The sequence below is a fragment of the Carassius auratus genome, chromosome 38 (assembly GCF_003368295.1).
Source record: "Carassius auratus strain Wakin chromosome 38, ASM336829v1, whole genome shotgun sequence".
Classification (NCBI taxonomy): domain Eukaryota; kingdom Metazoa; phylum Chordata; class Actinopteri; order Cypriniformes; family Cyprinidae; genus Carassius; species Carassius auratus.
The window spans coordinates 10,322,967-10,350,832 of NC_039280.1; the positions used below are offsets into that span (position 1 = coordinate 10,322,967).

At 36.1% G+C, this 27,866-nt stretch overlaps 2 protein-coding genes across 2 annotated transcripts; both read right to left on the reverse strand.

Annotated features, from left to right (window-relative positions):
• Window positions 1–3,663: 3,663 nt before the first annotated feature.
• On the reverse strand, window positions 3,664–5,071 carry sf3b5 (splicing factor 3b, subunit 5). The gene is made up of 2 exons (XM_026224011.1): window positions 4,927–5,071; window positions 3,664–4,333 (listed from the first exon to the last, which is right to left on the reverse strand). Exon 2 carries the CDS (start codon window positions 4,313–4,315, stop codon window positions 4,055–4,057), a length of 261 nt encoding a protein of 86 aa, XP_026079796.1. The 5' UTR covers window positions 4,316–4,333; window positions 4,927–5,071; the 3' UTR covers window positions 3,664–4,054.
• A 2,990-nt stretch (window positions 5,072–8,061) lies between these two features.
• On the reverse strand, window positions 8,062–26,184 carry LOC113057015 (delta-type opioid receptor-like). The gene is made up of 3 exons (XM_026224010.1): window positions 25,590–26,184; window positions 11,160–11,521; window positions 8,062–9,583 (listed from the first exon to the last, which is right to left on the reverse strand). The coding sequence occupies exons 1-3, from the start codon at window positions 25,844–25,846 to the stop codon at window positions 9,051–9,053; spliced, it is 1,152 nt and encodes a 383-aa protein (XP_026079795.1). The 5' UTR covers window positions 25,847–26,184; the 3' UTR covers window positions 8,062–9,050.
• Between the last annotated feature and the right edge of the window lie 1,682 nt (window positions 26,185–27,866).

Sequence of the window (27,866 nt, forward strand, 5' to 3'; positions counted from 1 at the left end):
TCGACATTATCCTGCAGTGGCCAGACATAGATTTTAAGTCAAAATAATTGTATAAACATGTCATTATTGTAAATGATCAATCAGAATCTTGCTGTTATTGTAAATACTGGATGGCGTCCAGGAAATCTTTGTGCGTAAGAGAACTAAACGAGCCAGCTGTACTCTTGGAACAGTTTTCCCATTGATGCACAGCACAGTCATGTCTTGCATATCATTGGGACATCTTCTTAATATTGCCACATGAGTTTGTGCTCAAACTGCGGATCTGTGACGATCATCTTCAAGTCATCCATAAGCCGCCTTTGATTTTGTGGCACGTTAGATGTACAGTAAACCACACATACTGTACAATAGACAGTCAGCCTATTTCTTGTAAGAGGAACTGCTAAGCATACACATACAGAGCAAATATTGTATATGTCGACGGGTCACACCTTTCCCATCAAGCCCTTTTAGACATGACTGGTGCTGTCGTCACAGGCGCCAAGTGCACTCCATTTGATTTCATGCTTGTTTTAACTTGTTTTTCTTCTTCAGTTGCTTGTGCTTCTAATCAGATGGTACTGGCATCTGTTCTCACATATTTAATCATAGATGGGTACATTTATACGTTTTAAATTTAAACTTTATGATCTTATATTGAATTACAGCATGACAGACAGATTTTCAAAGTTAATTGAGCATAAATGACCGGTTGGAGCAAAATGACCTTTAATCTATAAGCACAATTGGGCACTAGCGCACACTTAAGACTTAGCTAGCATGTGACAGCTCTTTCTTTGCTCATACTAGCGGCTTTTCCGCTGGAAATGATGGTTGTTTGAGATTTTACCATTATCGATGTTTCTGATGGCTTTACGGTTGACTGTAGCCACATCCGTAAACGCATGCTGTCAAGGTTAATGCCAGCCGCTGAAGGACATGAAATGTTTGCTCAATGACCTTTTTGTGTGGCCAGTCCAGGTGCTGTTTTCTCAGAGCGACAATATGTTTGAAAGAGCTCAAGCTGGGTGTGTAGGAGGGTAATGAGCGGCTCAAAGGGTTGTTTGTTACATTTTCTAAAATAAAAATAGCTGTTGAGCTTCGGCACGAGCACAGCCGGTGATCTGCTGTGCCAGTATGTTATTCCTGATCCTGACACTGCAGAAATCACTCAGACTGTGTGGCCAGCTGGCGAGGATTTGCCCTGCTATGCTAGCGGCAACCACTGACTGGCACACTGCAAATCTCTTATCACTGAAGTCATGGTGATGCGAAATTTCCTCTGCATTGATTTATCCAGACAAACATTGGAAAAATCCACTCCTTTTATATGCATTTGCTTGACTTTCCTTTAAATGAGTGATATGCCACAGCAAACAGAAGCAGCTTTCCATATTTTTTAATCTCAGGATAATGTAAATTGATCCGTTTTCACACTGAAAGTAAATCACTTATTAGACCAACCTTAAATTTCCTTGCTATCGCCGTGTTTCAAATAATTTTGCAAGTGAAATATCAATAGGATTTCGGTACAATAAAGAGACAGATTTTTGTTTGTGTTGTTTTTTGTGTAAAATGTTTCATTTCAGCTAACTGGTATCAATCTCTGACTGGTTAAGTCAATCGTTTGCCAGGTCTTCTTAGGTAAATAAAGAGGTTGTTCCACATTATGAAGCAAGTCATATGGTGAGGAAGAAAGATCTTTCTGAAGATGAAAAGTATGAAACATTGCAATGTCTCGCAAAAGGCATAAAAAAAATAACAAATATTAAGCAAAAAGCAAATACAGACTATTGAACCGTCAAAAGATTTGTGAGTGACTTAGAGCGCAGAAGATCTTGGTCAGATGAAGATCTTTTAAGGAAATTTTCTGTCAAACAAATGAACTGTATTGTAATGGCAGCTGTAAAAAGCCACTGCTGTGTAGCAGACAGGTGTTTGAAGCTACTGGAGTATCAAGATCCTCTCCATGCAGATGAAAGTTGTATTAAAGCTGCATTTCAGTTACTGCTAACCAAACCTCACAGAGAAACCTGCACAGTGGCTGGAGAAACACATTTTGAAACTGTTTAGCACCATGGTATTTATGCACATGGGATGGTGTGTTATCCTGCATGAAAATCCTTTTATTTTCAAGAACACTATTCTGCATTTTATACCACGCACGTCCTGATTTTGCTGAGTCAGATGTGTTCCTAGGTCAACATATTTTGTTGACCCTGGAACAACATTTTACTCCAAAAACATATTCTTGACCATATCCCTACACCTAAATCTAACCTTAGTAATCCATAAAATCAGAGGAAATGCACCAAACAGTGATTTTAAGCATAAAGTTCACAAAATCTATAAACTGGTTCTTCAAATCTGATTGGTTAATCACAATGTTTTTCCGGGGACAACAAAGATGTTGTCCCAGGAACATGTCTAACTTGGTAAAATCAGGTTCTGCTTTATACCTCACTAGTAAATGGTCAGTTATGAACTCCACATATCTTGCAGAAGTCATTTTGACACCTTAAGATGACCTTACATCCCACTTCCCAATATTCCAACCCAAATCATCACCCATCGCTGATGTTGCAGTCTCTTTGGAATAGGATGGCCATTCATCAACTATCAGAAAATTCATTTATCTGGACCATCCATTGTACTGAAGCATTTCTAAGTGAATAAAACTCTTTTCACATGAACAAGTCTTCATGTGTTTCTCCAGCCACTGTGCAGGTTTCTCTGTGAGGTTTGGTTAGCAGTGACTGAAACGCAGCTGTAACACAACTTTCATCTGCATGGAGAGGATCTTGATACTCCAGTAGCTTCAAACACCTGTCTGCTACACAGCAGTGGCTTTTTATAGCTGCCATTACAATACAGTTCATTTGTTTGACAGAAACTTTCCTTAAAAGATCTTCATCTGACCAAGATCTTCTGTGCTCTAAATCACTCACAAATCTTTTGACGGTTCAATAATCTCTATTTGCTTTTTGCTGAATATTTTTGTTTTGATGCTTTTTGCAAGACATTGCATTGTTTCATACTTTTCATCTTCAGAAAGATCTTTCTTCCTCACCATATTTCATAAGAACTGTGACTTGCTTAATAATGTGGAACAACCTCTTTAAGTAGGTTTTCCATTTACCTAAGAAGACCTGGCAAAACAACTGATCTGAAATGATCTAAAACAAAAATCTGACTTTATTGTACCAAAATCCTATTGATATGTCACTTGCATAATAATTTGGAACATGGTGTAGTCAGTGGAGGGTTTCAGACTAACTTTCTTATTAATAATAGTAACTTCCATTAAGAACATTACTGATAGATCACCAAAAAATGATTTTTTTTTTACTATTTACTCACCCTCATGTCATTCAAAAACTTTTGAATAGAAGAGTTTTTTTCTTATGTCGAACACAAAAGAAGATAATTAAAAGGATTGTGAAGGACCAAACAGTTGAGGGTCCCCGTTGACTTCCATAGTATGGAAAGAAATACTATGAAAATTCAATGGGGACCATCAACTGGTTGATTACCACCATTCTTCAGGATGAGAAATTATGACAAATTTGCATTTTTGGATGAACTATCCCTTTAACATACTATCAATATATATAACTGCTTGTTAGCAAGTATTTATTTACTATTCACCAAAAAATCAAATGAAATCATACAAAAAGAGTATGCTCACCAGGCTGCTTTTATTTGAGAAACTTCAAAAGAACAATTGATTTGAAACATTCTGTAACATTATAAATGTCTTTTCTGTCGCTTTTGATCAGATGACTGGGCCCTTGTTGACCAAGTAAAAAGTTTGTAATGATTAAAATTAATATTAATAATAAAACAATCAATGCATTACTGATTGGGTATCAATTTTATTTTCTTTAAACACACTTGAAGTTCAACAATCTATACAAAATATCACAAAAAAAAAAGCAGAAAAAAAGAGAACATTGACTGGTTCATTAACAAGAGGATTCAACGGTTCCCTCATGTGTCCAGGGTCTCTATATTTGATCTCCCAGGACTGAATGAACAGAAAACATCCAGCTGTGGGGACAGAGTCACGGCCCTAAGCATCGTCAGGTTTGTCAGCTGGTGGACCACATGGCTGCAGCATCTTCTCCATCAGGTTAAAGCGGACCCGAGCCTTGCTCTCGTTCTCAGCGACAGCGAAGTAATTGAGAAGGTCGAAGTGGCCCATGTAGGAGCAGTATGAGTCTCTGTGCTGGTTAACCAGCCATTCCCACTTGCTGGTGTCTGCGTGGCCTGTGCCGATGTACTTCGACTGCAGATGCTCCAGCTGACTGTGGATGTTGTAACGATCAGTCATCTTCAACTATCGGTGTTTCTGATAAAAAAAGTAAGAAAAACAATAACTTAAAGCCCTTCTGTGGTATACAGATTTATTGCTATTTCTCATATTCAACAAATGAGATCTACAGATCTACCATTTCACTAAACATTTAATGATGCATTTCTATTAAATGATTGTATGTACATCTGTATACGTACCACCCACACACACACACACACACACACACACACACACACACACACACACACACCCACCCACACACACACACCCACCCACCCACCCACCCCCACACACACACACACACACACACACACACACTTAAAGTGTGTTATGGAAAAATAACACCAGACTGTGTGTTTAAGGAAGAGAAAGAGAAAAATACAGTCAAGTTGAAAAGCAAACCAGTTAATTTGTCTTGTCGTATAGAAAAACAACAAAACAAAGTCAAACCATCAGCTTGTACTACATTGTGGAGATTGAGTTTATATTTAACGTTACTTGCTGAGCTAAGTAACTTAGTTAAGCTACTCAGCTGAAAACTGGTAACATTCTCTCAAATCTAAATGTTTCTTCAAACCACAATACTATCATTGGTTATTGTATGCAGATATTATTAGTGTACTTACCTAAAGTCAAATGTGAGGAAAGTAAAAGTTGGTTTCCTGTAACAGTAACGTTACTCAGTGCTATTAGCTTTGTGTCTGTGGGCAGGCTGTAGTCGGAGCGGAAGGAGTTACTCAGATCTCTGTCGCTGTGGAAAACATTGGCGTAGACAAGAGTTCCGCGCGGATGAAGCGCCGGCGTGGTAAGTCCTGGGCCGCTCCGTGTGTCAAAATTCTAAGAATAACGTAACTTTACTTTTATTCCTAGACTTAAGAATAAGAGTGATTCATAAAGGTTCCTAGGTAGTAACACTAAGTCTCAGCTCCTAAATTATTTAAAGGGTTATTTCACACACAAAAAAAAAAAATTTGTCCATAAATTAGGCCACTCTCCATTCATATCATCAACAATCTATCATTAATGTAGTTTGCAGTCTCCTACAGCTGACATCAGTGATCAAACTCTTTGCAGACTAGCAGTTGCAGTAAAACGTTTTTTTTTTTTTGTATCCACACATTAACAATGTTGTTTATTTTTCCATATGTCACTTGTGAAAATGTGGCAACAGTGAACCAGAACCTGTCTGTATTTTTCTGCAATATATAGCACATTATAAGAGAGCTTTTGTGTGCAAATATCTCATAAACATCTTTTAAAAGCAGCTTTAACTACATTTGAATTTACAAAAATCTTAAAGAGTTTCTAAATGTAACATTTGATGGGAAACATATTAGGGACATATTGAGCATCAGTTAAGCACCTAAAAAGACATCTTCCAGATCAAAACATCAATTACACTTCAATGCAAAGTACGAGTGCTGTCAGCGATATTTGTGCTTTCTCATATAATTACAACCATGTCCGTCATCTATTACAAAACACTTGATTTTCTCTTTGAATCACCAATATATTGTGTGAAATGTTTAGAAAGCAGAAAGCAGCTTGTATAAGAGCACTTGTCCTTTAATAGAGGCAAGTGATAGTTGAGAACTGCACATTAAAAATAGTCAATATTGGCACAAAGTCAACAGTTTTTCTTTCAGATTTGAGACCCCATTGAACTCTCTTGACTTTTTATTACAAAGCAGTTGAAACACAACATGAGGGCGATTAAATAATAACAATGATAATGGTTCTTAATTTTGGGGTGAACTATGGTTTTAACTGTTGCCGTGACTTTCCATTATTGATTAGATTTTAAATTTGCAGTGGACATGAAAATTACCAGGGCTTTCTTGTAATTAAGCAACCAGACTTAGAGCCAGTCAATTATTTAGTTTTCTTTAAGGATTGGCTGTATTGCTACTCTAATTTGGGTGGACACAAGGAGTGGTTTTGAGCACAGAAAGCAAGAAATCATAAAACAAAACAACTCTGTGTGTAAGCTCTTTCACACTCTGAGACATTTTAGGATGAATTAGATCAGATTCAGTGGACTAATTTACTACAGCCACAATCTTTATTGCCTCAAGTTTCATTTACCCTCCAGTGCACTTTTTCCCTCTGCAAGTCTATAGAATCCATGTCAAACTTTATTATACGTTGTATTCAGCAAAGCTAGTGGGTGGGATAAAAAGTGTAGATGAGCATGAAGCTCTGGTTCATTCAAATGGAGCAATAAACCAAAATGTTCTTGGTTTCATGCTGTGGAATCTGTCTTCTTGAGTAAATTTAAAATATTATATCTGCTAAGGAAAAGAAAAAGTCTCACATTAGTTGTAAATATCCTGCACCCCATGGCAACAGTGAAATGTGAACTGCAGTGATGACCTGAATGACTGCCGCTCTTCTCTCATCTGCTCTCCGCTGTTAGGTTATGCGCCTTAGGTTATGTGCTGAGCAGTCCTGAACATACTAGCTCTGTTTCTTAATTTCCCCGGGGGGTTGCATGTGGTGGAAACTCTGCTACAAAATGACTGAAATGGCAGCCCAAAGGCCATGATTATTTGATTTCAAAGTATTACAGAACCAAATTATTGGCCCCTTACAGCTGGCATGGGTCTAGATAAGAGCTCCTGGTAATAACTGAAAACCACTACTCTTCACAGAGGACTTTCTTTCTTACTATTAAGGGAGCCGTTAAGTAACATGTTCATTCAAAGAGATATTGATTTAAAAAGAAAAAAGCATTTATAGTAATACTACTAACTAAAAAGCTGAGTACCTGTGAGATGTTATAATATATTAAAGGTCCTGACCTTAGTGTGTAATGTTGTTGTTAGATTATAAATAATATCTGTAAAATTCTAAAGCTCAAAGTTCAATGCCAAGCGAGATATTTTATTTAACAGAATTCGCCAACAAAAAACGACCCGTTTGGACTATATTCCTCTAGTACAGTTTTTTGACTAACCTCCGCCCACAGGAATACACATGAAAGGGGGCGTGGTCTTTGTGCATTCCGACGGAGAAGAGGAAGAGCTGTTTGTGTTTGTCGCCATGTCGTCGAAACACTGTTATTTTCTTACACGCGAAATATGAACATGTTATATTGCACACTGTAAACACAATCAAAGCTTCAAAAAAGTGTATTATCAATAGTGTGGTAATGTATGAAGCACAGCTCACACAAAAGTCATTTTCAAACTAAGCAGTTTTGTGTTGGTCATTGCAGTGGCCAATCTGTTGCGTAATCTGCCTGGGGGAATTTTTCTTATCAAAATGACTGGATTTCACCTGAGAAAGTTCACAGAACAAACTTTAGAAACATAAACAATGGTTCACACTGACAGTCAGATTGTCAATTGAAAATCAATTGACATTAAAAGGGATACTTCACCCAAAAATGATAATTTTGTCATTAATTAACTCACCCTCATGTCATTCCAAATCTGTATGAGATTCATTTTTTTATATTGAACATTATTGAAGATTTTTGAAAAATGCTGGTAATCAAACATTTGATGGTCCCCGCAGTATTTCTTTCCCCATTATGAATGTTAGTTGGGACCAGCTGTTTGGTTCTTCAAAATATCTCATTTCGTGTTCAACATAAGAAAAACTCAGATTTCGAATGACATGAGTAAATGAGGACAAAATTTTCAGTTTTGGGTGAACTGTTCCTTTGATCTATATAACTCTCCCATCATTTAACGTTGATTCATTTTTCAGAGCCACAACAGTTGAAAAATGACAAGACAAATTATAGTTGCATAACCTTCTAATCAAATTTAATTATGCAGCGCCATCTCACTACAAACACATATTTTAGTGTGAATTATTTATTTATGATGCTGCATATCAAAACTTATAGAAACACCTGCACATGGATCTTCAAGGTATTTTAGAGCAATTAACATTTCCTTTTTTAGACAGAATGTCTCAATGTGAGTGACAAACAGACAATTACACTGGACATTTACATTAGTACAAGAGATTTGCATCAGAGTACAAGCACAATACATTTGTCACCACTGAAGCATGAAAATGATTCATTGTTGCAAGAGGCGTTTTTGTTATTGTGTTCAGCTTTTCTATGAAGTCCATGGTAAATCAGAGACACAGTACGCACGTCACATCTAACAGTCATTTGATGATTAATTTCAATCACTCCAAAGGAACATAACCGAAGACGGCTTAACCAAATCGCTTCGCTGGCCATGAAAGCAATTGAAAATTTAAATTCTGTACAATTTAAGGCAAAGACAGATACACTTAAGGCTGAACATTTAGAAGAATTGTCATTTTATGTTAAATACATCATTTACATTTTCTGTGAGTTCATACATTTTCTTCTTCCTACAAATAAAACAATGTTATCAATCATGAAATAATCATCCATCTAGCATTTTAAGTAACATTTAAATGTTAAAGGGGACTTAAGATGCAACTCTATACAGTGAATAAACCCAGTTCTTGAATGCTGAACTAAACTAAAGGACACATTGGATGCATGGCTGTGAACATCACAGATAGTGAAATAAGCTCAGCTTATTGGGGTCAGTAATCTAGAATATATTTTGTACTTCACATCGAAATCTACTTCAACAGTCTTCCTCCATACCAAAATTGTGAAAAAGTTAGCAAGACGCTTAAAGAGCTTCTATAGGTGAAGGTGTTAGACACCCGTGGTGACCTGTGTGGCATCCGAGCTCATGTCAACACTGGGCTGGCAGCGGGACTCCAGTGATGACATTTCCATGACTAGTCATACCTGCTGATTCGACCTGTCCACCGTGTGGCCGCTGGACTGGCCCTCGCGCTGGGGGTTCCTAGTGCGTGTGGAGTTCTGGAGGTCCAGCACAGATGGACTGGGAACACAGAACTCGCGGAAACAGCGCTTGAAGTTCTCATCCAAGAAGGCGTAGAGCACTGGGTTGAGGCAGCTGTTGGTGTAGCCGAGGGCAATGCAGAAATGCCAGGTGACGGTCTGCAGGAGCGAGTTGGGAATGGTCACCAGGGCCTTGATGATGACGAAAATATGGATCGGTGTCCAGCAGACGATGAAAACTGCCACCACTACCAGAACCATTCGGGTGATGCGCCGGAGGTTGCGGTCCTTCTCCTTGGAGCCAGACAGCATGCGTACACTCTTCAGGCGGAGGATCATTAAGCCATAACAGATGGTGATGATGAGGACGGGCATGATGAAGGCGAAGATGAAGACGCAGATCTTCAGGAGGTTCTCCCAGTACCAGGAAGGATGGGGAAAGAGCAAAGTGCAGTCAGTGATGCCAAACGCTGTGAAAGTAAGAATAGAGCACAGTACAATAACACATTGAGTCATGTGAAAATCAATTCATATTTGTAAAGATGACAGTTAACCCACTAGTCATTATTTTTTCAAAGCATTGTTTGGGGAGCCTCACAGACCAAGGCCTTTCTGCTACGGCTATTAAACCGCCTTATGATTTTCGTCCCAAAATGACTAGAAGTGACATCTATCTAAATTCACTCGATAACAATTTTCTGCCTCAACACTTCTTTCCTGTCTACAAAATTTGTGTTGCCACAGAAATAATACGGGACGTTTCCAGTACTGAGGAAAATGTCTTAATATATTAAGAGGAGATGATGATAAGAAGTGAGGAAGTGTGTTGAAGTGCAGTCTGTTCTGATAGGGTTGCGGAAAAACTATGGTACTTATTGTAAATTAAATTAATGCATTTAGCAGACGCTTTTATCCAAAGTGACTTACAGTGCATTCAGGCTATCAATTTTTACCTATCATGTTCTCCCGGGGAATCAAACCCCCCAACCTTGCACTTGATAATGCAACGCTCTACCAATTGAGCTACAGAAACATTTTATTGTATTTATTTATTGTTTGTTGTATAAACAACCTTCTAACATTTTAACGTTATATGGTAATGTATGGTAACTAGAACGATTTTTCTAATTGTTTTAAATGTAAATGTGTTACATAAACCAATTCTTTTTTAAGAATTGTTTGCCAAAATGATTATTAATATACTAAGCTAAAATTAATATGTCTTTAATGGCATTTTCATGAACAGCTAACGTAACACAAAATAGATTTCCTGTTCATTTTGAATCGTTGATTACCAAAAAATGACCCACGTTTCAATGAGGGAGTTACTTGTTAAGTCAGTAACGGTTCTGAATGATTGACTGGGTTTTTTCCAAACTGCTAACTCACAAAAGTGAATTGGATATTGCCTTTCGACACAAAATCCATTGTGTTCATTTTACTGATCAGAAAAAAACATGATATGTGATGTGCTTTATCAAGATGATATCTGACGAAACTGCAAATGACCGCATATTGAGATTTACCCAACCGTTGCCACTATTGACTATTTTAAATTAACATCGTAGATTTTTTGATTTAGTAGTTTGGAGCACTTGATTGTTGACGTGAAAGTCTGTATCAAGTCAGACAATTGGAATTTTGGTACTTCAGCATCACACCATCTGTTGCTTTGTGCAACCTAGTTACAAGGCAGTAGTTCGTTTCAAAATGTAAAATTGATTGCATGCTTTTCATTGCATTGGCTTAAAGAGAAATGAAAGACTTTCAGACTTTCAACTATCTATTGCTCACTCATGTTTCCAAATCTGTGTGACCTTCTTTCTTCTATGGAACACAAAAGAATGTATTCTTCAGTTTTTTCTTCTACTATATTGTATGGGGAAAAAAATAAGTTGAATATCTTTAAAATATCTTCTTTTGTGTTTCCACAGAAAGAATGTCATACAATGTCACGACAGATATTTCATTTTCGAGAGAACCATCCCTTTGCAGTAATATCAGAACTTTACATAGAAAGTGTATTGAATGTGTTGGCAAACATACGACTGCTGTGGTAGTCAATAGTAGTGGAGGCCATGACCATGACAGGGAGACCGATGGCAGATGAGAGGATCCAGTTACACACGTTGACAATCTTGGCATTACGGGGGGTTCTGAAGTCCAGGGCTTTAACCGGGTGGCAAACAGCAATGTAACGGTCGATACTCATAGTGGTGAGGGTAAAGATACTGGTGAACATGTTGTAGTAATCAATGGACATCACGATCTTGCACAGCACGTCTCCGAAGGGCCACGTACCCATCAGGTAATTCACACTCTGGAACGGTAGAGTGCTTGTCGCTAAGGCATCTGCTAAAGCAAGGTTAAAGATGTAGATGTTGGTCGCAGTTTTCATTTTGGTGTATCTGCAAAGGATAAAAATAGATGGAGATCATTACGTCAGCTAAGTTTATTAAATAAAAAGAGATGCAATGTGTATTCATGGAATAGCAGTTTGATGAGGGTGAGTAATGGTGGGGAAGTGAAGTTAACAGAAACGTTTTCTCAGAAAAATACTGAAATAAACCAAATAGACATAAAAGGACTCCCCACATAGTACACATTTTTCCATATAACCGCCTAAAATGATTACAGTTACAATACACATGGTGCATCAAGCCATTAAAAAAGGTACCGTGTGCATCTTGTAATACAACTATGACCTTCATTCAAATGCTAATTTGAGAGGCCAGACAACCACCATTATATACACAATTATGCAAAATGTTGCAGCCTTGAGTAATAAAAAATCAACCCCGTAACATATTTACAAGCTTTTGAGCAGCTGTTTATCCAGTTTAAAGGTAGTAATATGAGGTGAGGTGTACAGACTCAAGGCAATGTTTATTTTATGGATTTTATGAATAGAAATGTGCAGGTTAAATTTCATTAGGATAAATAACCCTCTGGTAGAAAATACCTCATGTAGAATGTACGTACATGAGCAGACACATGGAAAAATACACTTTGTTTGAATGTGACACAAAGAGATGTTCGGATGGTTCAAAGCTTCAGAATTTTTATTGTTTCTCATTCTAACAACTTAAATTAGAAGACTTCTTTTCTGGAGGGATAGTTAGTTTTTGCCAGAAAAATTCTGGTTTAGATTTTATCACAAAAAGAAATGTTAAACCTTACTGGGCACAGAGGCAACATCAACCTTCATGTTCATAATAACATTGTTGGAGTCACATGAAAGATTGGTTCCACACATAATTACACAAGGCATTTTTCCCCTTAACTGAGTGGCGCATGGTGTGATGAAATGAAAAGATACCTTTGGTGCAGAAAATGGAAGATTATTTTTCAAGCTATTGTTTGATAGAAAACCCCATGAATAAAAGAGCAACAGGGGGATCTTTCAATCACTGAAAAATTAGATATTGATTTAAATAATAATTTTGTCTGGAATAATAAAAACTGAGTGCAAAATGGTTGCCTACATCAATCTACTGTAAATACAGAAGGTAAAATAAGTGTTGGTCACCATTTTCTCAGTACATATATTTCTAAAGGTGCTGCTGACATTAAATGTTCACCAGATGTTGGTGACAACCCAAGTAAAACATACATACAAAGAAAACAAATCAAATAAGTTCAGAAATTAAGTTATTTGTAATAGAATGAAATGACCCTGGGAAAAAGTATTGGACACGCTTACTGAAATGTATTTCCTCCATACAGTCTTCAAATCCTGAACATTCTGTGGGACTCTTCTATGAACTCTGATCTGTAGTTTTTTCCATATTTTTACTATTGGATTCAAGTCAGGTAATTGACTGGGCCATTCTAGCAGCTTTACTTTCTTTTTTTAACCAACTGAGAGTTTCCTCGGCTGTGTTTGTGTTGATGAAATGTCCACCCTTGTTTCATCTTCATCCTTCCTTCAATTGTATGAATTTTGCCAGTGCCACACCATGATATTTTGGGGTGATGTGCAGTGCCATTTGACCTCCAAAAATGGTTTGTTCTATGACATCCAAAAAGTTTAATTTTGGTCTCATCTGACCAGACTATATTCTCCCAATATTTCAAAGGCTTGTATAAATGTTGTGCAGCAAACATTAAATGAACTTCAACATGCTTTTTTTTCAGCAATGGAGTCTTGCATGCTGAACATATATACAAGCCATGGCGGTTGAGTGCATTACTTATTGTTTTCTTTTTTCAACAATTGTACCTGCTGATTCCAGATATTTCTAAAGAAAAAGAAAATTATTTTCACTCCACTGTCAGAAATCTTGGTAGGAGTACCTGGTCATGGCCAGTTTATGGTGAAATAATGTTCTTTCCACATCCAGATTATGACCCCAACAGTGCTCACTGGAACATTCAGAAGTATAGAAATGCTTCTGAAACCAATGACATCAGTATGTTTTGCAACAATAAGCTTGTGAAGGTCTTGAGAGAGCTCTTTGCTTTTATCCATCATGAAATGTTTCTTGTGTGATGAGTTGGCAAGACACCTTTTTAAAGGCCATTAGTTAAGACTGAACCAGCTAATATTAATTTCCACTGACAAAGGGCAGGATTGCTTTCTAATTACTGATAGATTTCACTTTATTACAAAGAACTTAAAGGGATACTCCACCCCAATATATATATATATATATATATATATATATATATTTTTTTTTACATTAATCACCCCCATGTAGTTCCAAAAGCTTTGTTCGTCTACAGAACACAATTTAAGATATTTTGGATGAAAACTGGGAGGCTTGTGACCGTCCCATTGACTGCCAACTAAAATGCACCGTCAAAGTCCAGAAAAGTATGAAAAGCATAGTCAGAATAGTCCATCTGCCATTAGTGGTTCAACCGTAATGTTATGAAGTGTCGAGAATACATTTTGTACAAGAAGAATACAAAAATACGACTTTATTCAACAATTCGTCTTCTCTGTCTATCCCCATATCACTGTAGTGCCATTTCGGAGAACATGAGCTAATGCAGTGTACTTACACTCTTCTGTGTCAGTCGCACCCCAAGGATATGTTCTCTATGTATATTTACGCATTGATTTGTAAGAAAACAGTGCATCCTTGTGACGCAGCTGACACGGAAGAGCGTAAGCTGGGGGCCATCTGTCACGTGTATATTACTGTTTTCCTTATTTGTTTCCTGTCCTTGTTATGTGTATTAATTTCCAGCTGTGTTTAAATAGTTAATTTGATTCCAGGTGTGTCATGTCTTCCCCTGATTTAGTTTTGTACTTAAAGTGAGTTTTGTTCAGAGTTCTTTGTTCGGTGTCTATGGTCATACCATGTGTTATGTCATACCATCTGTACCAGAAGTGTATTTCCTTGGTTATTTGTTAAAATCTGTTTATTGTGGAAGATTTTCTCCACGTTTCCTCGTTTCCCTCCTATGACATGTGACACGGAGTTTTGAAACTGTATATCAACTCACTTCCTTCCTTTATCAAGAAAATGCGTGGACCTAAATGGTTAATTCCATAAACTTTGTTCAGGATTAAACTGCATTAAAGCATAATTTCTATTGCTGGTTTTCTTCTGTAGTAAACATCCAGATCAAAGAAATACCTATTTTAAAGTCTCTATGTTTGTTACCATTCTTCTTGGAAAGGTAATAAACAAAAGATGATCCGTGCCCCATCTTGACTATGAAGATACACAAATTCTAATGTATTGCAATAGCAGCGGAGATGATAAATTAACAGCATTTCCACTATGTAAACTACCATCTCAGTTAAAACGATTATGATTTGTTAGAGCTCCACTGTTTGACTTTCACAGAAATAAACATAAATCAGGACAAAGTCTTGAGTGTCGAAATGTATACAGTCAGCTATAAAAATATAGCCTGTGTGGACAAAACAACTTCTGAAATAGAATGTGTGTCTGATAAATGCAGCCGCAGTTCTGCTTAGCTGACTGTCACAGGCCAAACTCAAGAAGACACTGAAGGTCACAAACATAAACTGGCTTCAATCCCATTTACTTGGCTGTTCCCATTCATTAGCTTTCATACCTCGTACTTGATTTAAAGAGGAGAATGATAATGCATTTCAGTACAGAGAGGAAGAAACATTAGCCTTATTTTCTTTGAAAATACGAATATTTAAATTATTTAATATAATTTTTAATCCGTTCATCCGTCTGTCAACACTACCATTCATCATTTTGGGGGTTAGTGTTTTTAATATTTTTAAAGAAATTAATAGTTTCTACTTTCTATTCATCAATGAATCTTTAATATTTTATGCATAACAATTTCCACAAAAATATTAACTTAGAATTTAGAACTTAAGCATTAAATCAGCAAATTTGAATGATTTCTAAAAGATGTGACATAGAAGAGTAATGACTGACAGATTTGTCTTCACAAAATATATATTAACATAGGAAAATAGCTATTTAAACTGTACTGTTTATACTGTATGCACCAAGACTCCATGTAGTTGATAAAAAAAAATAATAAATAAATTCCTGAATTAAAAAAAAAAAGAAAATGTAAAAATTATTAAATTAATTAAAATGTTTAATTAACAAAAAAGATATACCGGTAGTCAACTTTGATTTTAGTCTATTAGTATAATTTGCCATACACTGCCAACAACGTTAACAGGTCATTGTATATCTGAGCACATATCCAACAGATAAATGAAAAAAATACAATAACATGTAAATTAAATAAAAAAAAAAGTAATTAAAGCATAAGTGAAAATGCCTAGCTACAACTCTGCTTCCCGTGGTGATGTGGGCAGATTCATTTATCACTAACTGGAAGTCTCATACAACGGTTTAGGCTGGCAGCCATTACTAATGATTACCTTGTCATCCAAAGGCTCTTTGCACCAGACAAATGATCACACCGCTTCTGCTTTCCACAAGGCACTGACTAATTATGAGGGCATCTTAGGGATGCTCTGCTCCTCTGAACTTCACATTAAAGACATCTGAGATTAAATGCCAGGCCTTTGAGTCTAATCATTGAGTGGAGGAGCTGCTCTTTGGTGTTGTGAACACCACTTACTGGAAGCACATAAAACATTTATTAATCTTGATTGCTGAATCAACATTGATGATTAACAGTATACGGTATTTTGGATGCTGGTGATAAGTTCTTTACAGAAACTGTTACTGTACATCTATGCCATCTTTGAATCTTTGAAAAAAGAGAGAAGTTTACCGATATCAGACAACATGCCTGGCAACCAAGAATTCTGATTAACCTAGAGGAAGGTGTGCAGTATTGCTTATGGAAAGAATTAGAAGTTCCATCCACAAGAGCACACTCCATACGTTAAAGTGAGGACATCCAGCTGCTAACTCTGAGATGTAGACAGACACATGTCTTCCATAGTTAACACACACTCTACAGAGACCTGTCCAAAGCAACTGTTCAAGCGTCAAAACACGGGAAAGAAATACCTGTCATTCAGATGGTGTCTTTGTCCATGTCAGCTTTCTTGAGTGAAGCTGAACTGTTTTTTTTTCAAATGTATGAGTATAATTATTCTATCTGCCTCTGGCACGTAAAGACAGCTAATGCTCATAAGACAGATTTAAAAAACCTGTAAAAATAGAGATTTTAAATACCCTGCAAGTGGACCTTCAGGCCTTGATGATGAGAATATTAAGTTGCAAGATGATTCATTTTTATCTGTTACTGTTGTATTCTTATTATTATTTACATAAATTACAAATGAAAAGCTTTAAGACTACTGTTTGAAACTGAGGCTTGTGTCTTTGTTAAGTAAAGAATAATTACTATTTAAATTGTGTGAGGGTAATAGATTAAAAACATGACAACATTTCACTCATATTAGACTGTTCATTTGGATTTTTCATTTATCAAAGACTCCTGGGGAAAACAAATCCACAAAAATATTAAGCAGCTCAACTGCTTTCTCCATGCATAATAATAAGAAATGTTTCTTGAGCAGCAAATCAACATATTAGAATGATTTCTGAAGTAGCATGTGAAACTGAAAACTATAGTAATAGCTGCTGAAAATCCAGCATTAAAATATGTATTAAAATAGAAATGTTACTGTATTTTTAGTAGTAACATATTACAATATCAATGTGAAAACAGTGTCATCTCACTCATATTATTTCACTCATCATCTTCTTTTTTTTTTTCAAAGGCAATGAATTTGAAAATGACTTTTGTTGAAGAAATGAACCATGTAGTAACCTGGAAAATCAGATTGTGTTGTGAAATAACCAAAGACTTGCTTGTTGCTAGGGAACACCAGAACGTGCAGATTTCACGTACCATCTACAGTACCTATGTGCAATCTGCTCATAGATATGGACATACTGCTATGCTGAATTCCAGATATTGATTTAGAAAACACTTGGAACAAATTAACTTTATGGTGTTTGTGAATTAGATGCTGCACTAAAGCATTAACTCAAAATCATTTCATTGCCATAAGTGGGAGATGTAGGATGATGACTTAAAATAGTCAAAGCTTTGAAATTTCATGCTGCTCATCGCTATTTTGTCTCTTTGATTTGATAGGATGTATATGAAAAAAAAACATTGTTTAAATATCCAATTATCCGCTTTTAAATGCTAGCTGTCAATCCAAATGACAAGCTTCTAAAATGGGCATTAGCAAGCATTTTCATCTATAAAAGCCAGAAAATAAGAAAATGGGATAGAAACTGATGAATAAATCAAAAGCTCCTTTTCTCTTTTTGTCATTGTGTGCTTCTGATTTCAAAGCTTCCAAACTGGCAGAGGAAAATATTATAATGTAACCAGAATGGATCACCACAAACTAATCTGGGTGAGTCATGCATGAGTTGCCTATGCTGATTCAAAATGAATCAAAGGCGACGTTTAATGCCATACACTTAGAATGTCAGACACAGTCAAGCTAATGCACGCCTAGGCTGGAGTCCAGTGCCAGCACCTAGAGTCCCAACAACAACCAGCCAGTATGTGCTTATGCTTTCATGCTGTCAGGTGCAGGCTTGTCATCTGTCAAGAATTAAGATGCTGGCAAATAGCACTTTTCAAGTCATTCTGTGGATCTCAGACTCAGAGGCTGAAGTGTCTCTAGGAATCTGTTTAGGCTTTGAACATTATTTATTTTCAGTAACTATATTCTCCACTGCAGCAATTCAACTGAATTTGCTCTTTAGATGGAAACCCCACCACACCCCCCAAAAAAGAAAAAGTATGGTACAATACTGTTATAAAATGCTAGTATTAAAAATAATAAGAGCTAACCTTACATTTCATGTTATTTTAGAGCAAAAATCTTAAAAATGTAAACTGACATTTCCAGAATTCCCTGGGTGACACTTCACCTTTGCTTCTTAAATGTTTTAGTTATCAGTTATTGTATGTACAGTAGGGTTTTGTGTTACAACTTATTTATTTAATGTTTATTTCATTATTTTTTATGTTGTGTATATGTTACCAGGATGGTGTGTATGACACTGTGTTGACCTCTGTATGTGGAAGACTTACTTCTGGTTGTTATTTCATAGATTTTCATAGTTAAGTAGCCTTGCTTATTTAGCAGTATGTGTGTGTGTAAATTACAGTTTTAAACAATCTGTTCTAAATGTTTTATTTTTACTGTATAACTAACTATAAAGGAACTATAATGATAAATGCTAAATTCTGTCATAAAACTCTAGATGATGCATGATGATGGGTCGTTAATGTAAAATGATTATAATCACAGCATTAAACTAGTTGGCACAGCAAGCTGATGAGTTCATGTTGCATACGTAGCTTTACATTTAAATGGCTGTTTAGAATTCACTAGAGCAGTTCGCAGCATGTTTCCAGAGTTCCTCTGAAATCCTCCACCTTCCCCAGCTCCACCTGTATAGATCTGCTGCAGGTGATTTATATATGATATTTGTGCAGCCAAGACCAAATACATTAACATTGTCATATCCATTACCATACTAAAATCTTCAGAGTGTTGTCATGATGGAACTATATCAGTATCCATGCCAACTCATATAACATTCTGTTTATTATAAGCACATGCTGCAGTTCTATAGACGGTTTCAACGGCATCAACATAAACAAACGTTAATGTGCGTGAGCGCTTTTGTGGACCTAACTTAACTTCCGGTAGACTCCAAATAGAATCAATAACAACAGCCAAGTCCCTCTAGAGTAGATATTTTTTGATAACAAACAAAATGTGTTTTCTGTGTGGATCAGGCGGACTTAATGAAAATGCTAATTCATTATTTGCCAGCAGGAGATGTTTTAAAGCATAGACATAAAGCGCGAGAAATAGAGGTTTCCCCAGTAACAGCTGTAAACGAAGCAGAGCTGGTACGCTCACACGCTGCTTTATCACGCATATAACATGCAAATCTTCTTTCAGAAATACAGCGATATAAAAACACCCGTGCCTCGTTTTGATATTTAAACATAAATGTAAGGAATTATTATTAAACGTGCAGTACGTTACGTAATGTTACGTTACTCATGTTTATTTAACAAAGCCTTTTTGAAAATCGATCAGTTTTAAAATTGTGGCGAGTCTCCAAAAATAAATAAATGTATGGGAAACACATCCCGCAGCACAACCACCTGAGCCCAACTTCAGTCTACTCATCACCTTGACTTTAACTGCGTTTGTAGATGGCACTGCAGCCAGACCGATATACACAACACAGACTGGAAGTTAACTTAGGTCCAGGCGCGTGTGCCCGATGAAACCGTCTATAGTCTGCCTAAAGCTCTTTAAAGGGTCGTGAAACCTCCTGTGTCAGCACCTATGTTAGATCTCAGCACCGTTTTAAAAAACTCAAAAAAAAAGTGGCCTTGGTTTGTTGAGGAGTGGAAGGGGAATAGAGGACAGACAGCACAGACAGCTTCCGTTCCAGACAGTTTAATTTCGCTTCCATCAAGTTAAAAACACAAACAAATGCACAACCATTTGTACTTTGCAATCGAAAGCATATTTATGAATGAGCTGTTGCACCTCTGATAACCTTAGACTTATTCTACAACATTTATATAAGCCTTTTGACGGGTTGTGTCACAGAGCTGTAAAAACGGTTGCACTCACTAAGTAAATGAATCGTGTTTGTGCCCAACTCTTATTACAAAGCAAAAACAAACACTCTCCTTCAATCCATGAATGTTTCTCTCAGTTAATGTACGCTGTCTCACAGTCTAAAGCGTCCGTCATAGCAAATAAGCATGTGCTGTTGTGAATAATTAAGCTAAGCATCTTATCATCTTATCATAGGATAAGAACACGCAGTCTCATTAATAATTTAATAGACACCGATGTGTCATCAATGTACTATAGTCCATTACCACATCCCAAATTTGTGACGTTAACACGATGGAGATTTTAAACCCGGAAGATGAACATTATGCAAAAAAGCTTGAAGTTAACCAGTTTCCTCCAACAGTTAGAACTAACGAAAACTAACATTGTCTTCTATGATGTGCAACACATACACCTCTGCTAAAATATTAGAAAAACTAGTATGGGGTTTCACAACCCTTTAAAGCACGGTGGATTCTGATTGGCTCTCAATGCTTTTATCATCTATCAACTGGAAAAAAATATTAACTTTTTTGTTTTCAAAATGATTCAAATGATATCATTCCTCTGTGTTGTTACTGATTTGTGAACAACTGATTCAAAGTAGTTACTGTGGTATTTCAATTTAGAATGATTCTTTTATTCGGGCAACCACAGCAGTAGTTTATTTTTTTATTTGTATTTTTTTCTACAGTTAAAAATACATTATTGATAAATCATTAAGAAATCATTATTTGTCAGCCAAGGCAAGGACTGTGGGTTTTATCTGACACTGAATAAATTTTTTTAATGATTCTGAAGCGAAGCTTGGGCTCAGATATTCTCATTTAATTCAATCACACAGCACAACAGCTCCAGTCCTACAGCAAGCTTGATTAGCCAACAGAGCTCTAGATCCTCCTGTGAACAACCGTTCCACAGCGTTGAGTCTCTGACTATTTTACATAATATGTTTGCAATTCATCGTTTGAATATCTTTTTTCAGTTTTAGAGGCACATATTTATTCTAAGATACAAACACGACCTCTGTATTGCCAGCACAGTAACTGTCTGAGTCAGAGAGAGAAAAAACTAAATAAAATAGTAATATGTAATTTTAGTTTTGTGTTGTTTTGTCTCTCTCTTTTTTTCTTTTTTTTTTCACATTATCGGCAAAAACATAACTTGGGTGGGATACAACCTCTCAAAACAACATCCTTACTGACATAAGCCTTATTTACACATATTTTATAATGGATCATAAGAACCATTAGGCTTGCACAAGGATCAATAAACATTTGTGGCTACCGTCCCTTTTGTTAGTTCAGTATACATCATGGGCACATTTACCTGAAAATTCGAAAGTAGAGCTCAAAATGCTATAAAGTAAAAAGGGTGTAAAGAGAGGATGCTGGATCGAGTAGCTGTCTGAAACCTGAGGTCGTCCTTCGTTCAGTTATCCAGAGCACAGTATGAACTGAATTACCCTTTTTTGGTTGTCTCTGTGATATGATTTTTACTTTTATCTTAATAATTGAATGTTTGAGCTTCATTTGGCACAAATCAAGGGGAAAATATGCAGAGATAAGGGAGGAATATCAGCAAGCTTTTGATAAATAGAACAAATGAGAAAAATTGTGGACAGTATTGATTCTTTGTGCCTCATCTCTTGTGTACTTTTCTGTGAAAGAGTAGTAAAAACAAGAACAGCATTTAACCTTTCCCCATGATGTGTATGAGAAACTCATCTATTAATTGATCTGTACAAATGTTTACTCTATTCTATATCCTTCTGTCTAAAGAAATATAATTGATGAATGTTTTCCATTTATTTCTCATTTGCTTGTAGCTGCAGGACAGATGTAAAGGGTGCAGTTATTGCCAGAGCTGAAATATAAACAATGGGTTTTCCATAACAATGAGAAACATATGCTATTTAAATTCACAGCATTTACTCTCTCTTAACACTTAAACCCTGTTTTCTGCCCAACTGTGAATGTCACTTGCAGGAATGCCTGAACACTGGATGCTCAACAGGTTAAAACAACATGACTCCAAATGCAATTATCAGTTGATGACGGCTCTACAGGTATAATTAAATGTTTCTGACCATTTACTCTTTAAGGTCCAATTTCCACAATGTCAAGCTACTGTATGAAGAAGTGAATTGAATTGTTGAACAGATATGATGACTGTTTGAGAACACACTTTACAGCTGTGGCTAAATATCGGTGTTTATCATATTTCCACCTAAAGAAAAACAAACTATTTAAAAGTCAAAGTTTTCTTCTAATGAATATCTAGGCTTTGCTTCAAGAGAATTCCATGTGGGAATCTATAAATTATTGATGGGCTAAAAAATAACAACTTCAATGATTTTCTGAAATGAGTGCTGCAGTATAAAGAGGTGGGTTTTGGTACAAGTGTGACACTCAAATGTTTCAGAAGCAGGACTTGAAGGAAGTGCCTTTGATCTTGACTTTTGATCTTGAGATTGTATGTAGGATGTTCCCATGTGTTTTAGACAGTGATCTACTATCACATCTTAAAGTAATGCATTACAGGAAAGTTACTTTTAAAAGTAATGCATTACAATATTGCGTTACTCCCTAAAAAGTAACAAATCAGTTACTTTTTATGGAAAGTAATGTTACACGTTACTTTTGTGATACTTTTAAAATCTGGGCAGGGCATGCTTGTTTGTTTTTAATATAAAAAAGTTGTTTTTTTTACAAATGTAAAAGCCCTTTCACAACAAAAGTGAAATGAATACACCTCAGGCTTAAGGAAATGTAAATTTATGTCTGTGCAGTAGAGGGCACAGCTTAAACAAATTGCATGAAGAATATGATCCAGGAGAAGAACGTTCAGCACTATTCAGCAATAACAAAAATGAAATGTAATTTTTGCTCAGTATGGTTGAATTGGATCATTGAAGGTCAATAGCAAAGACATTGGTTAATAAAAGGGTAATAATACATGAATTATATTTGTATTATTTGACATATTTATTTTTTCAGTTTTGTAGTTTAATATTCTAAGTTTTAATTTGACTGTTTTCATTCCTTTTGAGGAATACTGAGTCCTCAAACTACTGAATGTTTTTTTGCAGGTGAGATGAGTAAATACATGTCCTTGAACTACAGCAAGCATAATGTTCACGCAACACAATGTCTGCACTTAATCCTGATTCCTATCAAAATCATTATAACACTGTCAGACAAGACATGGGAAACAAAGTAACTGGTGCTACTTACTTAAAAAAGTAATCTAGATATTTCCTTCCAAATTAAATAGTAATGCATTACTTTACTAGTTAGTTAAAGAAATCTGATTACGGTACATAATTTGCGTTAATTGTATTGCATTACATCCAACACTGGTGAATGTTAGTTCGATCCAGTATTGTTTTGGAACTGACTGACTTTCAGTGAATGGGCACAAACTGTTTTCGAAAATATCTTTGGTGTTCCACAGAAAAATTTAAGTCAAACAGGTTTGGAATGACATGAGGATAAGTAAAATGTTTTTTTTGTGTGTGTGAAATATTCCATTAAAGCAAAGTGGTTTCCTAGCTAGACCTTATCTAAATTCTTTTGGTAACTAATGAGAGGAAACATGCTGTACTTTCAAATCGACTACTGTCATTACTCAGTATTTTTTATTTTTCCCAAGGCTTATTTTATTACCACATGATGGGGGTCGATAGACCAATCCCAGACTGCAATCAGCTCATTAATCACAGAAGTAGATTGCACCTACTGGGGTATAGCGGTCTTATGCTTCCCACTGTAGACAGCCACCCCTAAAGCTGTGATTGGTTGCTCATAAACTTATAGAAAGTACTCCACAAAGTGACCTTATGTAGAGGTCAATGCTTCAGCAATTACAAACTAATTTCTTGATTCCTGTATGTCTTTCTGCTCAATATATCACATATCTACGAATTTAAATGACATTTCTGATGAGCAAACATTATTCTCTTTAAGAAGTACATATAACGGATATAATGTAGTTAATGTGTGCGTGATCTGAAATACAGTGTCACCTATTTAATCACAACTCTCTAAGACAAACAAGCCCCCACCCCCTCACTGAAATTCCTTCACTTGTGTTTAATTACTCTGTGGACTGTATCCTTCCCTTATACTTATGACTTTGATCCAAGGTTTAAAGGATCAGGTCAGATGTGTTTGTCATGTGTCTGGTTAGATGAGGCAAGTCACAAAAACACCTCTGAATCATTAAAAGTTGACAGCTGTGAATTGTAGGTGCATGAAATTAAAAGAGCATGAGCATGTACAAACACACGTTAATGGTGAAGTGTAGATAGCTTAATCTATCTATCTATCTATCTATCTATCTATCTATCTATCTATCTATCTATCTATCTATCTATCTATCTATCTATCTATCTATCTATCTATCTATCTATCTATCTATCTATCCTTCTGTCTGTCCATTCAGTTCAAATCAATTTTATATGCATACCACTTTTCATAATACATATAGTTTCAAAGTATATCTATCTATCTATCTATCTATCTATCTATCTATCTATCTATCTATCTATCTATCTATCTATCTATCTATCTATCTATCTATCTATTTATCTATCTATCCTTCTGTCTGTCCATTCAGTTCAAATCAATTTTATATGCATACCACTTTTCATAATACATATAGTTTCAAAGTATATCTATCTATCTATCTATCTATCTATCTATCTATCTATCTATCTATTTTTATCCTTTATATTTCCTTTTCCTTTTTATATTCAATATTATTAGCCATTCAGTTTGTACTGCATTTCAGCATCGATTATTCATATGGAGCATCCGCCCAGTTTTGTTCCATTTGCCTTTATAAACAAAATTGTTTTCTACATACAAAATCTCTACTGAACGTCAATATGTTGCTTAACGCAAGTGACTGAGTAGTATGTGTAGCTACTTCATCAAATCATATAGAGTGTGAATGACACGTTGTGATGTATTGTTCTCCCGTACTCTGACAGGAACGTAACACGCGCGCGCACTCGATCATGTTTTTCAACAGTGATATGAAAATAATAGTGCCGAGCTGAGAAGCATTTATATTTTATAAGTTAGAAGCAGATATGTTATGCATAAAACACACATGACGAACAAGAGATATGTGTATTATATTATTGATAGGCCGTTTTAGTGACTGAAGAGCCTACTGGAGTTTCTGCAATGAACGTGTCGTTTGCGAATCTAATGGCCAGAAACCCTGATTGAAAAACTATCAGAATCTCATTCAACAGGTTTCCTTCTGAAACTAAAAAGCAGCCAAGTTTATAAAACCAGTTAGACTATTCATCCTCTAAAAGGGCTGTTTGGAGGGAGCCAGCCATCTCAGATGTGTTCTATGTCTCGGCTACAGATAAAACAATTTACCTAGGTGTCATTACTTACCTTATAATAACATACATGACGAGGACGTTGCCCACCAGTCCCACCACACACACTATAGAGTACAGCGCAGTGATGATGATCGCCACTATCACAGGAGTTGAGCTTTTGTCCAGCTCAGCCGTCCTGTCACATCTGGAGCTGTTCATGTTCACGAGACTGGAGCTGTTGCTGAAGTTTCGGCAGAATACGCTGCTGTTCGACATCGCCGGGTTAGAAAGCGCATAGAAAAAGTCCGAAATGTTGCCAATGGTTTCCATGGCAAATGGTGTTCAGCTGCGTTCTTTACGCGCGAGGTTTATCAATCACGTTTTGCGATAACGATACCTGTCCGACTTCAAAACGCTCCGAGTCTCAACCGTTCTAGCTTAGACGGTCTGTTGCTACTGCAAGTACAGCCACCAGTCTTTGTTTATGACTCCGCTGCTCTTACATTACCCTCGTGAAACTGTATCGAGCGTCTCTTATAGCGCGTATTCGCGTTTTATTCGACACAATGACGTCACACATATATATGCACATGACTAGAGGCTTTTCAGCAGTCACTGTCGTCTTTCCAGTTCCTCACTTTTGTCATCGGTGAAGCTGGAGGAATTTATAATCACTCCTCAGCGTGTCCAGCTGAGTTTATGGCTTAATGTTGCAGTATTTACAGAATGCGAATTATAGGGTAGTTCACGCCCCAATTTGGGATTTAACTACGATAAGGCAAGTTAAAACATAATACTGGGGATCCTGAAAGTTGCCTAATTATCCTTTTAACGTTGAATTATAATATTTTCGACGACGGTTTAAGATTTCAGTAACCTCAGACGTTAGAATACAAGTTAATCAAAGCTAGAAGTAGGCTAACCCATAGACATATATAAAAAATAGTATTGATATGTCTATGGGCTAAGCCCCCACAAATACGTTTGTCTGAGGTAACCATGGCAACTGTGGAACGCTTGCTTTTTTCAATTTTTTCCATTTTCAATTTCAGCATGGAACACTGACGAAACATACATCATATTATAATTATTTATCAATTCATTATAGAGTTATGTAGCCTATTAATATGTGTCACAAAACTTGGCAGCCCACATTGGTCTCCTCAAACTAAACATAGCATATTTCACACTAGGTAGCCTAAATCTGAATGAATAGCTGTTACTAACTTGACTTTTGATATATATGAGTAATTGTAGCCATGTAATATTATAGGCTATTAGTCTAGCTCAGCTTCATGCAGGTATTAGACTTATTAACCATTGTAATAAATGTCAGAAGATTCAGCTTTGACACGGTTGGTGTAAAATTTCTATATCTGTGTCTGAGTGCTGTCAGTGAGCGCTGTCTGTGATTGCTTGTGTCTTTCATCATTTCTTCTCATGTTCAGATGAGTGGAAAGTGAAAGAGTTCTTCTCCTTCACAACTAAAACAATATGCTAAATCTTTTTTTCAAAAATCAATAGTTATTTTTTTTTTATCTGACATAAAACACATTAATAGAATGTATTGATGTTGAAAGATCAATACACCCATTCTTATAATAATTATTCAGGTCCTTTTTACATATAATGCTCTCTATGACTGCCAGTTGACTCTGCTTTGAATTTAAAATTATAGCTTATTGATGTATTGGGGGCTTAGAGACATAGCAATTTTACTGATGGTCTCTAACGATTGTAATGATTTGCCACAGGCCAATGAATCCAATGAAAGGTACCAATTATGAATACAAATTAGATTCCTTCTTTCCAGAGTGATAGAAGGACTCGGAGTACTCCTTCATTTTAATGTTTTATGTTATCATGTAACTCTGTTATTGGTATCAGATGTCAGGTGTTAGCTGCAAAGTCCCAACTAATCCAATAGTAATTGATTTTAATTATGCTAATGTAAATGTCTTTGAAATCACTTTCCTTTAAAAATGTTAAATGAAACTAAATTATATTCTGAGGACATGTTGGATGAGCATTACCTAGTATTACTTGAACATAATTTCAAGTGATCCTTCATGAAGAAACTTGTGCATAAAAGTGCAAAATAGAGTTGTGACATAAATTAAGGGGATTCCAATTATCTTCTGGCTTCTGGGTTGCTGAAACAGCAGTTGCAGAAATTATGTTTAACAGAAGTGCATACTTTTCCTTTTTGCTGTTCATAAAGTAATTTTTGCATGCTCTTGAGGTTTGCCTGTGATACAGATTTAATGATGACTGATCCTTTTGAGTCACCTCGACCCTAAGAGTTCAAATAGACATTACAGTGCATAGCCCTACAGTACTTAAACTGATC

Coding starts and splice junctions, on each gene's coding strand:
- sf3b5 (XM_026224011.1), bottom strand. CDS start 4,315: ATGACTGATCGTTACAACATCCACAGTCAGCTGGAGCATCTGCAGTCG.
- LOC113057015 (XM_026224010.1), bottom strand. CDS start 25,846: ATGGAAACCATTGGCAACATTTCGGACTTTTTCTATGCGCTTTCTAAC. Junction 11,522..25,589: donor GTCATGTATGTTATTATAAG/GTAAGTAATGAC, acceptor TATCCTTTGCAG/ATACACCAAAATGAAAACTG. Junction 9,584..11,159: donor TATTGACTACCACAGCAGTC/GTATGTTTGCCA, acceptor TTACTTTCACAG/CGTTTGGCATCACTGACTGC.